The sequence below is a fragment of the Thunnus maccoyii genome, chromosome 9, assembly GCF_910596095.1.
Source record: "Thunnus maccoyii chromosome 9, fThuMac1.1, whole genome shotgun sequence".
Lineage (NCBI taxonomy): Eukaryota > Metazoa > Chordata > Actinopteri > Scombriformes > Scombridae > Thunnus > Thunnus maccoyii.
In genome coordinates, this window is record NC_056541.1 from 3,931,435 (window position 1) to 3,944,260 (window position 12,826).

The 12,826-nt window shown below is 40.7% G+C and overlaps 1 protein-coding gene across 2 annotated transcripts in view; it reads left to right on the forward strand.

Annotated features, from left to right (window-relative positions):
• The first annotated feature begins 2,676 nt into the window (after nt 1–2,676).
• mmp11a (matrix metallopeptidase 11a) overlaps nt 2,677–12,826 on the forward strand; it is a 33,890-nt gene continuing 23,740 nt past the window's right edge. The window contains exon 1 of one of the 2 annotated variants that reach the window (XM_042422575.1): nt 2,677–2,829. In XM_042422575.1, coding sequence (XP_042278509.1) covers nt 2,725–2,829 — 105 coding nt within the window. In that variant the 5' untranslated portion in view covers nt 2,677–2,724. Of the gene's footprint in view, nt 2,830–5,386; nt 5,424–12,826 lie in introns of those variants that run through there. The other variant, XM_042422576.1, reaches the window with a different exon arrangement.

Below are 12,826 nucleotides of genomic sequence, written 5' to 3' on the forward strand. Positions count from 1 at the left end.
AATAGGATTGACTACAGACTTCAAATCTTATTAACAGAGCAATAATTTCCAAAATGACCACTAGGGTCTGAATTTCGTGACTGAGATTGTAATGACTCATTGAAAAAAACACTAACTTAGTATTTCTAGACAGAAGTTGATGCTTTTTGAACAGGAGTCGGCACATAGCGGCCGTTGGTTCTTCAACATTGGCTTCAGCATCAAACTGTGGTAGTTGCCGCTTGAAGTGGAAAATCTAACCTGTGGATGACGCTAGATGAAAAGTCACGGGGAACATCAAAGTCTTCAGAAAAAATGTCTGTACCAAATGACCAAATTTCAGGACAATTAACCCAGTTGGACTATTTCAAAAAACTCTACTGAATCAGCATTTCTAGAGCTGAAGTTTCGTAAGTTAAATACAGTTGTAGATTTCTTGGAGTCAGTTTGAACTTTTAACAGTGGCCGCCCCTGATACAGAACCTGTTCAACCATTATTTTGAATGGGTTGTTCATTTTGTATTTTATAAGTTACATCCCAAATTCCTTGTGAATCATGTGGAACTCGAGCTTTCAGCATTTCTCTGCACCACTGTCACTTATGCAGATTCCTGTATATTTATTGGACTTGGCAGCGACTTGGATCCAGATTTTGAAGCATATTTCTTTTCTAATTGAGAGCTGCTGTTATGTGATGGAACGCTGCCACTTCTTGTAAAAAATACAGAGGAGGGGAAAAATGCCTATTGGGACCATCTGTGGATAACACGAGATAGCTTGTTTATGTAATTCATGCGATGACAATGGCCAGTGCAGCAGAGGTTACCCTAGACTTACAAGAGCGGTTTAGAGTCTGCTAATTTTAGGCAATAAAGAACTTGTGACAGTTCAGAGCGAATTAACAGACCTGCTGGAGATGAAAAACACTCTCCTTTCAAACCCTATAAAAATATATAGAGCGTGATCAAAACATAGTAGATCAGAGTGTAAGTCTACAAAGCTTTCTCAGATGCCTGAAGCAGAAATTACTGTATTTTGTTGGTTAAGTTAAATCCTGAAGAGCAGAGTGAAAGTGAACTGACACACTTGATGATTAAAACAACGATACAAATCACAAATGACAACTTCTTTTTACAGTCTTTCATGATAATTTACATCTCATTTGTACTATTTCAATGCAATTTATTCCTAAACAAAAACTTAATTTAGTCCAGAACGCTCCAGACTTCTCACAAAATACAACAGGAGATAGCATGAAAGTCCAATTCTCTACTTTGGCTACCTTTGCATTGGTTTTTATGCTTATTTTTAAGGCTCACAGGGTTAACTTTTAACTATTTTAGATTGTTGCTGAGTGCTGCTAGATATCCCATTAGCTAACTTGCTAACCAACAAGGAATGCAGCTAGCAACCGCTACCTCTAGTCTCTTGGGAGAGCTATAATCACAACAGTTTTATGATGCACTGCCAATTTTTTGGGGTGTAACCAAGCCCTTATTTGTTTTCTTTCAGGGATAAGCTAGTTAATAAGCTAGTGATTGTTACTGTTGCCATGTTATTACATAATGTCTGCTTGTATCAGTTTAAATAAAAGGGTGAAAAAGGCCAAAATTCACTAGCAACAGACCAATCCAGAGCCAGTTTTGAGTTTAATTGCCCTCTCTATGTAATACATCTGCATTCAGTAACATTAATTACAGTCCCCTGTCCAAAAATTAGTAGTGTCACTTTCTTATAATGGCTTTCCCTTTTTTCTTTCTCTGTACTTTTGTAATAACAGGCCTGATGTGGTGTGGAGTTTGCAATTCCTTGTTAGGCAATCAGATTTTATTAGAGCCTTTGTTTCATGTCCAAATAGTCTTCAGAAACCTGACAGCCATTACACAGGAAAGCTCTGCTAAATACTTTACTGCTATTAGTGGTTGTAATTACAGAAATGATCTCAAACTGACTCACATAGAGCTTTTTCCTGCACAAAGGGACGGAGGTTGGTCAGAAACCTCCAGTGGGTCTGAGTGTAAAGCTTTTTATCTTACAGCTGCAAAAATACATCTACAAACTCTCCTCTTTCAAGTGCTTTAAAGTTTTATTCTTGCTGTCTTTGTTACACTCCTCACAGTCTCATAAAACTGCTTTATTTTAGTTACTGTATCATCTAGTTTTTACCTTTTGCATTTATTATAGGCTGATTTATATTATGTGTGAGGTGTGAGAAATAAAACACACTAATAGTTTTTTCCTGCTAATAAAAATAAGTTATATAGACTTGTTTGTTTTGTGGTAGGTCAGTTAGTAGCTATTTAGGTTATTGTGTCCTTGTAATACTCTTATAATAATCCTATTTCCATAGGTACTAGAGTGTGCCTGTTCATGCTATGTCACGCTTTATTTATGGTGTTTAATTAGCATATTTCATTAAATATTTCCTGCTGAGACTTGATTTACTTTGATCGTTGTAAAAAATCTACAACCACAGGTGGGTGAACTGCGCAGCGCATCATCATCATCTGTTTTGAGTTGACGGGCACACGGCAGAGAAAGAGTTAAAAGTCACATGGTAGCGGGTGGTATTATCAGCCCGGGGCTGTAAAAAAAAAAAAAAAAAAAAAAAAAAGTGTATGTGAAGGAAAAAAAAACAGAGGCGAACAAAGAAATCAGAGTCTATTTAAAGAGAAGTCGCCCCGGATCCTGCAGCCGTGTGACTCCCGGCACTGCGCACCGCACACAGCTGCGCCAAAACCAAGGATGCGGACTTCTCTGGTCGTGTGCTGCTGCGTCTTGGCGCTGCAATGCCTCCCGAGCACGCTTTGTCTTCCAGTGCGGGAATCCAGCAGGTACAAAGTGGCACCGGTGAGTTGGAGGACGCTTGTTTCTTTTCTCCCCTTTTTCACATGTTGGAAAAGTCGAAGCGAAAAAAAATAGAAAAGTTTCTTCTGCAGAAGTTTGGGAACTTTCTTATGTTTTGGCGCATAAATTGTTTAAATTTGACACTTGCACGCATGGAAAAAGGATTTAATATTTTGCATTTTTTAAAGGAATCTGCAGTGTTGACTTGCTTCATTCTTTCTGCTGCAAGTGACCCCCCCCCACCACCCCACCCCCTAAACACACACACACATGCACACACTCATGCACACACTCGTGCACAATAGTTTGCAGTTGTTTTCTTGTGCAGAATTTTGGAGCAGAATGGGTCACTTTGCTCCAAAATAAATATTAACTTAATTGCATGAAGAATTCGTTTTATGTTCAAGTAAATGTACACTTTTCTGCAGCTGCAAGTGCACGCGCACATGCATCCCTTTCCTTGGAATCATCAGGACCAATGACACTTATAGTGTAATTAAGGAAAATGGCTATTTTACACGCACAGGAGCTGACCTGTCACTGTAATTAGCCAGGGAGCTGCTCCTACTTTGAAGAAATTACTATCATCACTATTTATTTTTGTCTGCTCAGCAGCAGTGGAAGCAGTGATGACTTTGCAGCCAAATCTGACGTCTTCTACTCTACATGCATGCAGGATGACAGCAGAGTGTTTTGGTTTTGCCTCAGTGCAGCCAGGTCTGATCTCTGGGGAGGAGAGAGGGTAAAAAAGGTTGCTGAGTTCCCCTGTCTGCAGGGCAGGAAGCAGTAATAACAGGTCTTAAAGGCATTTTGTCAACAACACCATAAAAGAGAGGGGTCCACCATATGGACCCGTCATGACGGCGTCAGTGGCACGCTCCTAAAAGACAGATAGTGTCACATTTGTGTTTTGGTGGTTTTACAGTGGCCTTTTCTGATGAAAGAGTGTTTATTTTCATGTGTTTTTCATGCATTTATTTGCCTCAGCACGCTCTACTACTGTTTTGCAAACCTGCCCACTTGTGCAACCTATTATTTCCAACATTTTTTCCCTCTTAATATGTTCCACTGTAATCCACTTTTCTCTCCTTTATATCCTCTCCTCCACAGTATCACACTGCTACTTCCTAGAGCAAACATTTAACCTTTATTTACATTTGGTAGGCTAGCTTAGCGTGCATGCTTATTCAAAGGAATGTCCTGTTTACAGGTACCCAGAAGAAAAATAAGTCATTTATCAAAACAAACAGGCAACTCGGATAAGCGGTTACAGGGAAGAATGTAGCTGTTACTGAGAATAGTCTTGAAGTTAGAGAGAATAGTGTTTTGATTTCAAGGTGAGATTGGAGATCATTTCAGGAGAATGTCGAGCTAACAGCATGGTAAATATTTATTGGTATGTTCCTGAAGCATAAGCCGACCACAGAGTGAGTTACATTAAAGGAAATAAATACCAGGAGGTCGGTAGATCTGTCGGGAAAGAACAATCAATCTTATCTTGTTGTTTTCAGCAGAAACAAATAGTGTACACAACACTGACTGTATGTTGTTGCTGTTAGCAAACAGTTGCTTATTTCCACATCCAGCAGTTATGGAGCAACATTAACATTCATTTGGAGTCGTGTTTCTGCCCGCCCAACCTGGTATCACGCCAAAGAGTGTAATACACCCGTCTGGCCACTGTGTCAGTGTCACGTTTTGTTTAGGTGTGAAAAGTGCACGTTTGTGCCTTAGGAGCATTTACTAATATGGCGCCTCTATCAGCAGTAATCGGCAGGATAACATGATGTATGAGATTTCCAAACTGTTACAAATCACTGTTAAAAAATAATGATGTTTTATGCTGTGAGATCACTGTGGTTCAGGTCTGGTTAGGTTTAGGGAAAGATCATGGTTTGGATTAAAATGATCACTTGAAACGTGGTTAAAGTTACTACATCCTTAAAGCTAGGCAACCTTCGTCGTCATGGTAACAGTAAACACCACGATAACTGTAGTTATGGTTTTTAAAAAAGACATGACATTCTCGCTTGGAAGCGGGAAGCGAATACCGGTCTTCTGCAGCAAAGTCCACTTTTTGCCATCTAACTATCTAGCCATCCTCCTCCAAATATGGAAATTCATCACCTGATATAGATGTCATCTGAACTGTGTCCCTTCTCCGGGTCATAATTACTACAGCCGCTAGATGGAGTTGTTGGCATTGAGTATAGACACGTTGGACCGGCGGGTGTATTACCCACTTTGGCATGATACTGGGCTGATCCACGTGGTCTCTTTTAGCTCTGTTTTTGCTCTCTACCAACTCCTGAGGGAAATATCTGGCTTTTTAGCTGCTAAATGCTCCACTATGTTCACCAGCTAGTCTACAGCTAACTGTGTCTGTTTGCCGTTTGGTGCTGAGCAGGTAGTGTACAGCGGATTTTTAGAGCTTTTTCTCTGAAAACAGCTGCCTGCTGCGACCAGATCAACGCTATGAGAGTGCTGAGAGTGAACTAAAACAGTTAAGTTGCAGCCGGACAGATAAACAATGAGCTGAAACTCACTATAAAGCTCCGTAAAGCCGAGAGGAGCTGCAGAGTCGCTGATAATTCTCTGTAAGTTCATCACTACGAGCCACGACCAACATATTACACACTGACAGCTCATACAGTGGTATTACGAAAATATCAATCATAGCCACTTTAAAGTAGTTTTATTTGATTTTTTGGCCACTTGGGGGCACTGAACAAGCTGTAACACAACATATTATCACCTTATAGAGTTTCTACGTTGAGTTGAACGAACACGTTAGCAAACAGTTGCCTGTTTACATGTCCAGCAGATATGTAGCATCATTAGCATTCATTCGGAGTCATGTTTCTGGTTTTGTTGGTTTTGTTCTCAACTAACTCCTGAAGGAAATATCTGGCTCTTTAGTGGCTAAATGCTCCACCATATTCACAAGCTAGTCCGTGTCTGTTTGCTGTTTGGTGCTGAGCAGGAAGTGTGACTGGGTTTACCTGAGTTTTTTCAGTGAAAACAGCTGCCTTTTCCAGCTGGGAATGAGGCTGATGAGAGTGGTGAACCAGAACAGTAAAGCTGCAGGCTGAGAAACCAAAACAATGAGCTTAAAGACGCTAAAACACTTTGTAGAGCTGAGAGGAACTTCAGTGTTGATGATAATTCAGTGAGTCACTACAAGCAACCCTTTTACATATAATAATTTGTTCCACTGTTAAAAGAGAACTTTTGATTTAAGCAGTTTTATTCATTCAACACCTTAAGTGGATAAAGGGGAGGCTGTGTGTTTGCAGTACCATTATCCTGTCACTCAACTGAGGCAGTTGAGTGAATGAACAAAACGTCTTTTTACATGGGTTTCAATTGAATTAATTCAAACTAATTATGTGATGATGGTGTGAATTTGTTTGAACTTGATTTTTTTAACCAGCATGTCTGCCTACAACTGTAGACATGGAGAAAGAGGGGTGATGTTGTAGGTGCTGTCAGGTGGAGCAGGCTCCTCCTTCACCTCTGTGCATCCTGTAAGTCGTGAAAGGCGGCAAGCTTTGATTGGTCAGGATCCAGGGTGTAGTCTGCTATGTCTTTCAGCCAAGTTACAGCAATAATTTATTGATCTATGATCACATAATCCAGTGGTTCCCAAACTGATCGAGGGTCGGAACTCCGAAAAAAGGTTTGCAAATGAAAAATGCTCATTTCGTCCTCTAACATTTATGTTTTTCTTATAAATTATTGGATAATTTTGCTTCTTCAGGACTTAAAAATGTACTGGTCTCAACTGGTAGACAAATGCAACTGGTGACGAGGGGTCACAAGTAGACCTTTCTTAGTTTTATGGGTCTCAACATCAACAAGAAAAAGTCTTTTAAAAGAAAACAATTTAAGAGTTTAAGAGGAATTTATATCTAACATGCTTTGAGATTTTGTGCTTTCATTGTGTTGATTTATTAGTATCCACTCTGTATTTTTGCATGCTTTGCAATTGTTTTATTCACAAGTCACACCATTGTAGTGTAGTGTTTCAACGTTTTTGTCAACAGTGTGATTATCTGAGAGTTAAAAACTATTTTTCCGCACCTGAAAAACGAGCTACACATTATCAGGACTATGTAACACCTGTGATGACAACTCTGTTATGTCTGCTGGTCATTTCACTGTTGAGTCTAATCTGTAGTTTTGTCAATTTGTTCCCCCCGTGTTGACAAAAGAGTGAGTGATTACACAGGCCTGGACAGGCTTCAATGTCTGTGGCATTCAGGGCAGCGGGACACACAAAGTGCCTGTTTTCTCTCTGGAGTGAGGAGGGGGGCTAACAGTTAACTGTTTGGATATCGCCTCTATCAATGAACCCTGAGTCCCTTGCTTTTCCTCTCTGTTTTGCGCCCGTCATGTCGATGTCTTCGGGTGAACCGATTGGTCGGGGAACCGTGAGAGCAAAGGTGACATCAGAGGCGGACTGGGTTCCCATCGGGCAGATCTAGGTCACAGCTGCGAGCGGGTGATGAGACACAACGGGGGTGTGTTGGGGGGGGGGGGGGGGGGCGGGATGCAGTTAAAAGGCACATGCACCCCTCCTTCATAAAGTTAATCAGATGCTTTGGTTGGTTAGTGGGAGGAGGGGCCTTCGGTCTCATTCACAATTCTGCACATGTGAGTTTTGCAGGTATTTGGCCATAAACCAAAGTATTGACCAAGTTAAGTGAACGTTTGTATCAAATCTTACAATCAATCCAATAGTTGGTGAGATATTTCGGTCTGGACCAAAGTGGTGGACCAACAGAATGATCCTTAGAGCTGCTAGAGGTCATCAGTATTGAAACTAGGTTTTGTATTTACATATTTATACCAAACCAGAGCTGAGTCTGGCTCTTTAAACAGCTTTTGTTCTTATTTTTAATGTATGGACTTCAAATTAGTTGGTGTAGTAGCACGAGACAGACTTTCAAACACCAGGTGTTTCTCCAGATGGGAGCTAAATTTGGTGTTGCAGTTAATACTGTGGTTTTAAAATCACCCCACCTTTCCTAGAAAAAGAAATCCTGTGTGAACTCAGCTGAAAGGTTCAAGCTGTGTTACTGTGATGTCCTGACTTCAACTCTGGCCTGGGACCTTTTGACTCAAGCCTGTCATTTTTCTTTCGTCTCAGTCTATCTCCACCAAATCAAATGACAAAAAAAAAAAAAACGTAAAGAAAAGATAAAAGCAGCATGATTTGTCTGGTAACCATTATTCCCCTGGAGATGCTCTGTCATTAATAATCACAATCAACGATGAAATCATCAGTAAGTCATACTGCAGCCAGACGAACACAAGATCTGCAAATCCAAGGTCTCAGCAGAAGGAGTTTTTGTGCCATGAAAGATAAGATTTAAGTCCAGATGGTTTATATCACCTTCCACTGCCGGGTGTTTCTGATTTTCAGATGATATATTGGATTAGGAGAGTAAGAAGGAAGATAACGAGGTATTTGTTGATGAAAAATTGTACATCAACCCCTCCTATCTGGCACAATAAATCCTCTCTCACTGTAAGCAATCCATTGTCCCGGGGTTTTTCATTGAGAGCACACCCTTCAAATTGAAACCTTATCTGTCTCCTTAACTAAACACTCACTTATGACTTACTTCCTATCATCCGGATTTGTTTAAACCGTTTCTTTTGGACAGTTAGATACCATCTTTATGAAAACGCTTCTGACTTTACCAGGAGCTTCTTGTTTTTCTGCTACAAACACTAAACGGATGTTTGTTAGAAGCATTGGTGGTGTCACCTGCATCTGCTTTAAAACAATCAAAAACAAATGTATGTTGCTTTAAATGTAAATGCACCTTCAGATCAGCCTGAGATGTTCAGTGAATTTTAGGTATGTTGTGATCAACTTTTCAAATTTCCTTTCTGATAAACCCACTTTCCCCCCTCATCCTTCCTCTTCTACTTCTGCTGCAGTTATTGATTTCCTACAGCCCTTATTCAAAACACATGTTGGGAGAGTACAGTGTATTCTAGTCTATGGATGCAGATTTTTGTGCACAAATTGGTCTCTGTGTCTTTTTACGATGGATTTCACACTAAATGATTGTTGAACTTGGACCAGATGCATAAAACTCTGTGTAGATTTCATAGGCTGTATATAAAGATGGACGTAGCGAGGTGTGACATCACTCGATTGGTTTTGCATTGGAGCTGGTTTGAAGCCCACATCTGCAGCTTATGGTTGGCACCATCTTTTCCATTTGGAGCCAGGACCATCCGAATAAAGAGTGCAGGGTGTCACTTTTCACACTCATGACTCAGCGCGAGTCAACTGAGCCAACTGTCAACGCAGCTGTCAATCAACACCCACACGATAGACATCAAAGCTACTATAAGTCTTTGAATCTTACTAACGGAGCAATAATTTCCAAAATGAACACCAGCACATTAATTAGAGGGCCTGAATTTAGCGATTGAGACCGTAATGACTCAAGATTGATTTAGTATTGTGATGACCCCTAAGTGTCATCTTTGTTTGGCCTTATGATTTACCTGTCTGCTCTGTCTCTGCTGATGTTCGTTAAGGCAACTGGCGACACGTTAAAGTCTGTTGTTTAAGTCCGGGCTGCAGCTGCGGCAGTCTGTCTCCCTCCTCTGACTGCTTGCTGCTGCTGCTGCTGCTGCTGCTTGCAGCGTTCTGTTTCTGCCTTCAGGCACCGGTTTGGTTTAGTTATGATGCCTTAGTTATTTCTATTGTTTTCATGCACCTTTCAACACCTACACACACCACCCATGCATCACTGATCCCATTGAATCCCACGCCTCATACCTTAAGCTTTCAGTTACCTCCTTTAATTTGGTTTCATTTGTTTAAACAAATATCTTCTGTTAAACTTTGACATGGTGAGCCGGGTCATAACAGTATTTCAAGAGATAAGTTGAGGCTTTTTGAGTGGGAGTCAGTTGGAGCATCTAGCAGCCGTTGGCTTCAGCCTCAAGCCGTGGTAGCTGCAGCTTAAATGTCTGCTGCACTGTTGAAGAATTACGGTATGTTAGCCTTAGCTAATATTATTGCACAAGTATCTTGCAAGAAGGCCATATTGAAACACTTGGCTGTTGTTGATGTGCGCTCTATGCAGTAGGCCACCCAAACTTAGCCAAAAATCATTTGTAAGAGAAAACATCACAAACTTATAGGTTCACAATTTTTTAAGTCTGTCTTAAAACAACAGTCAGATGCCCAAACAAACATGTTTTTCTTGCTGTAATCATTCCTCCTGTTCATACTGACCATTAGAAGATCCCTTCATAATGCACTTACAATGTAAGTGATGGGGGACAAAATCCAAAGTCCAAAAATGTATTTAAAAGTTTATCTAAAGCTAATATGAAGCTTCAGGTGTCCAAATAAGTCAAATCAAGTAGATATCTTTCAAACTTTTTAGTGCTAAATAAGCTCATTTTTTTACTATACTTCCACCGCAGCCGAAGAGGAAAACTGTGTCCATCGAGACACACAGAGGGAATTATTGACTAAAAAGACTGTAACTGTGGAAGACATCCGCTTTATTTCACTAACTCAGACAGCTGAAGCCTCATATTACAACTTTTAAATAACATTTTTGCTTCGCTTCCATTGAAAGCGCATTTGAAGGAGATCTTCTAATGGTCATTATGAACAGGAGGAATGATTACAACAAGCAAAAACTGTTTCAATGTTCATATGAGCTCCTGACTGCTGTTTTAGGACAGACTTGAAAAATTATGAACCCGTCCTTTAATGCAAATAATTTCAATAATCTAAATATATCATCTCAGTAGTTGTGAATTGGGACTGCTAGTTTTTTGAGTTCTATCCTCAAGTGCGTCTCAGTCTCCTTTAAGGGTGGACTTAAATCTGGTCGCTGTTAAACGTGTAGTGAAAATGCTCCCTTCAGGTTCTTTATCATGTCAAACTGAAGACAGTGACCTGATAAAAATGCATTGGGGGTGTTGGAGGTGGGTTTGTTCTCAGACTGGAGACGCTCTTCAGACGCTCCATGTTCAGACATGTTTCCCTGTGCTCTCTGAATACCGCAGTCAGATCCCCTGAACGGCTGCTCACAGATCTTCCCACCACTGTAACCAGAAGCGAGATGTGTCCATACTTGTAATGGACGCCCCCCCACCTCCACCTCCACCTCCACCACCACCACCACTACTACAAACTCCCTCACATGTCCGCTAGATGAAAAAGCATCCACGAGGCCTTCAGGCTTTCTTGAGGTTACGTGTCTCATCATCACCCACTTCTTGCACTCTCAGCAGAAAGTGACAGACTAATTATCCTGAGAGTTGTGTTTTTTTTTTCTCTTTCTCAAACGTCGTCACACAGTCTCCTGACAGGATTTCCATTGTCTGCTCTGAAATTACACGTAAACACATGAGCATGGCCACAAAACTCCTGTTTGAGCAGCTGAGTCACTGACTGAGTGACAAAGCAAACACTAACCCTTAATGAATAAAGCTGTTATAGTTAAGAAAAAAGAGCAAATCTCCCCAATTTAAAACTCCTGGAGAACAAATAATGAGTGATTTACAGGACGACAAGTAAGCATTTTGCCTCAGACTTCTCAGAATTAGTCAGATGGGTTTCTACACATTTTTCTTTAAAATGAGAACAGAGATCCCAAACTCCCAACGCACTTTCAGGTTAGATTGTTTATTATTGATAGTGAAAGTACAGAAAGAGAGGAAACGGGTAGAGAGAAGTATATGACATGCAACAAAGATCCATGACCAGAATCACCCCGTGTCTAGACGGAAAGCGTGAGCAGCACGTCAGCAGAGCAGCAGCAGCAGCGACTGCTCCGCCTGTGTGTCTACATAAACTGTTGAGTGGAGGTCAACCATGTGTTGGAAGCACTCAGAGCACAATACTCATGACTGTAATGACGTGTAAAACAGAGGATAATAGACTTGAAGCGTAAATGAACACTTCAGGTCACGGTTACACCGGTGAGACGCTGCTGAGACGCGAGCCTGCACGGATCCGGTGCAGACAGAAAAAAAACTGCAAATGTTGCAGTGTGGTGTGCGTCATAACCAGTAGGCTACCATCAAGCTAGCACCTGTCAATGTAAATTCTTAAAAGGGTTTGTTTCATCGCCCTCACAGAGAAGCTCAGACATGTATCTGTCTACATTGCGAGATAAATCAGAATCTAGTTGTGTTTGTTCCATTAAATCTGAATGATTGGGATATCAGTCATCAACAAACTGTTGACAGATGAAAAACATGCAAGCACAATGCAGGTGTTATAACTTGTAACATTGATAACTCAGCTGGTTAACTCTTCCAGTGTACCTTCTCTGAGATCCAGCTAGTGATGAGAAACAACTTCTGGATCCCAACTCTCCAATTTCCCATCAGATTCCTTTCTAGACTTAATGCAGACGCAGGTTTTATCTGATCCATGTTGGCATGTCCTATCTTTCCGCAGCTAATCTCACGTACTACTGGACCCATCAGCCTAATATTTTTTGTGGGCATATATGAGTGTAAGCCAAGAACCTCACATGGTTGGGCTGATTCACAATTTTTAAAAATCCTATTTTATAATGCCATTCCTTTATAACCTATCATAAAACTTCAGCAGTCCTTTCCATTTTACAATATACGCTATGACATATAAGGCGTTTCCAGCAAAAACATGGTTTAACTATTCACATTTTGGCCCTTATCATGGCTCAAAAACTGACATCCATAAAAAAGTTTGGTTTCATCTCGAACCGGAGTATTTGCAGATTAATACCTGATATGTTATGATCCACTAAAGTTAAGCATGATATGAGATGAATGAATCCCCTTTTTTTTTTATCCGCCAGATGTCCGCCAGTACACACCTGGCGGACATCTGCACTCTACTGAGTACGATCTTCTAGTTGCTGCTGTGATCATTTTTCAGAGTGACAGATTTTCAGAGAATATTCTGTCTCAAATCATCAGTTGCTTTCATACCGAGAGTCAGATGAGAAGATAG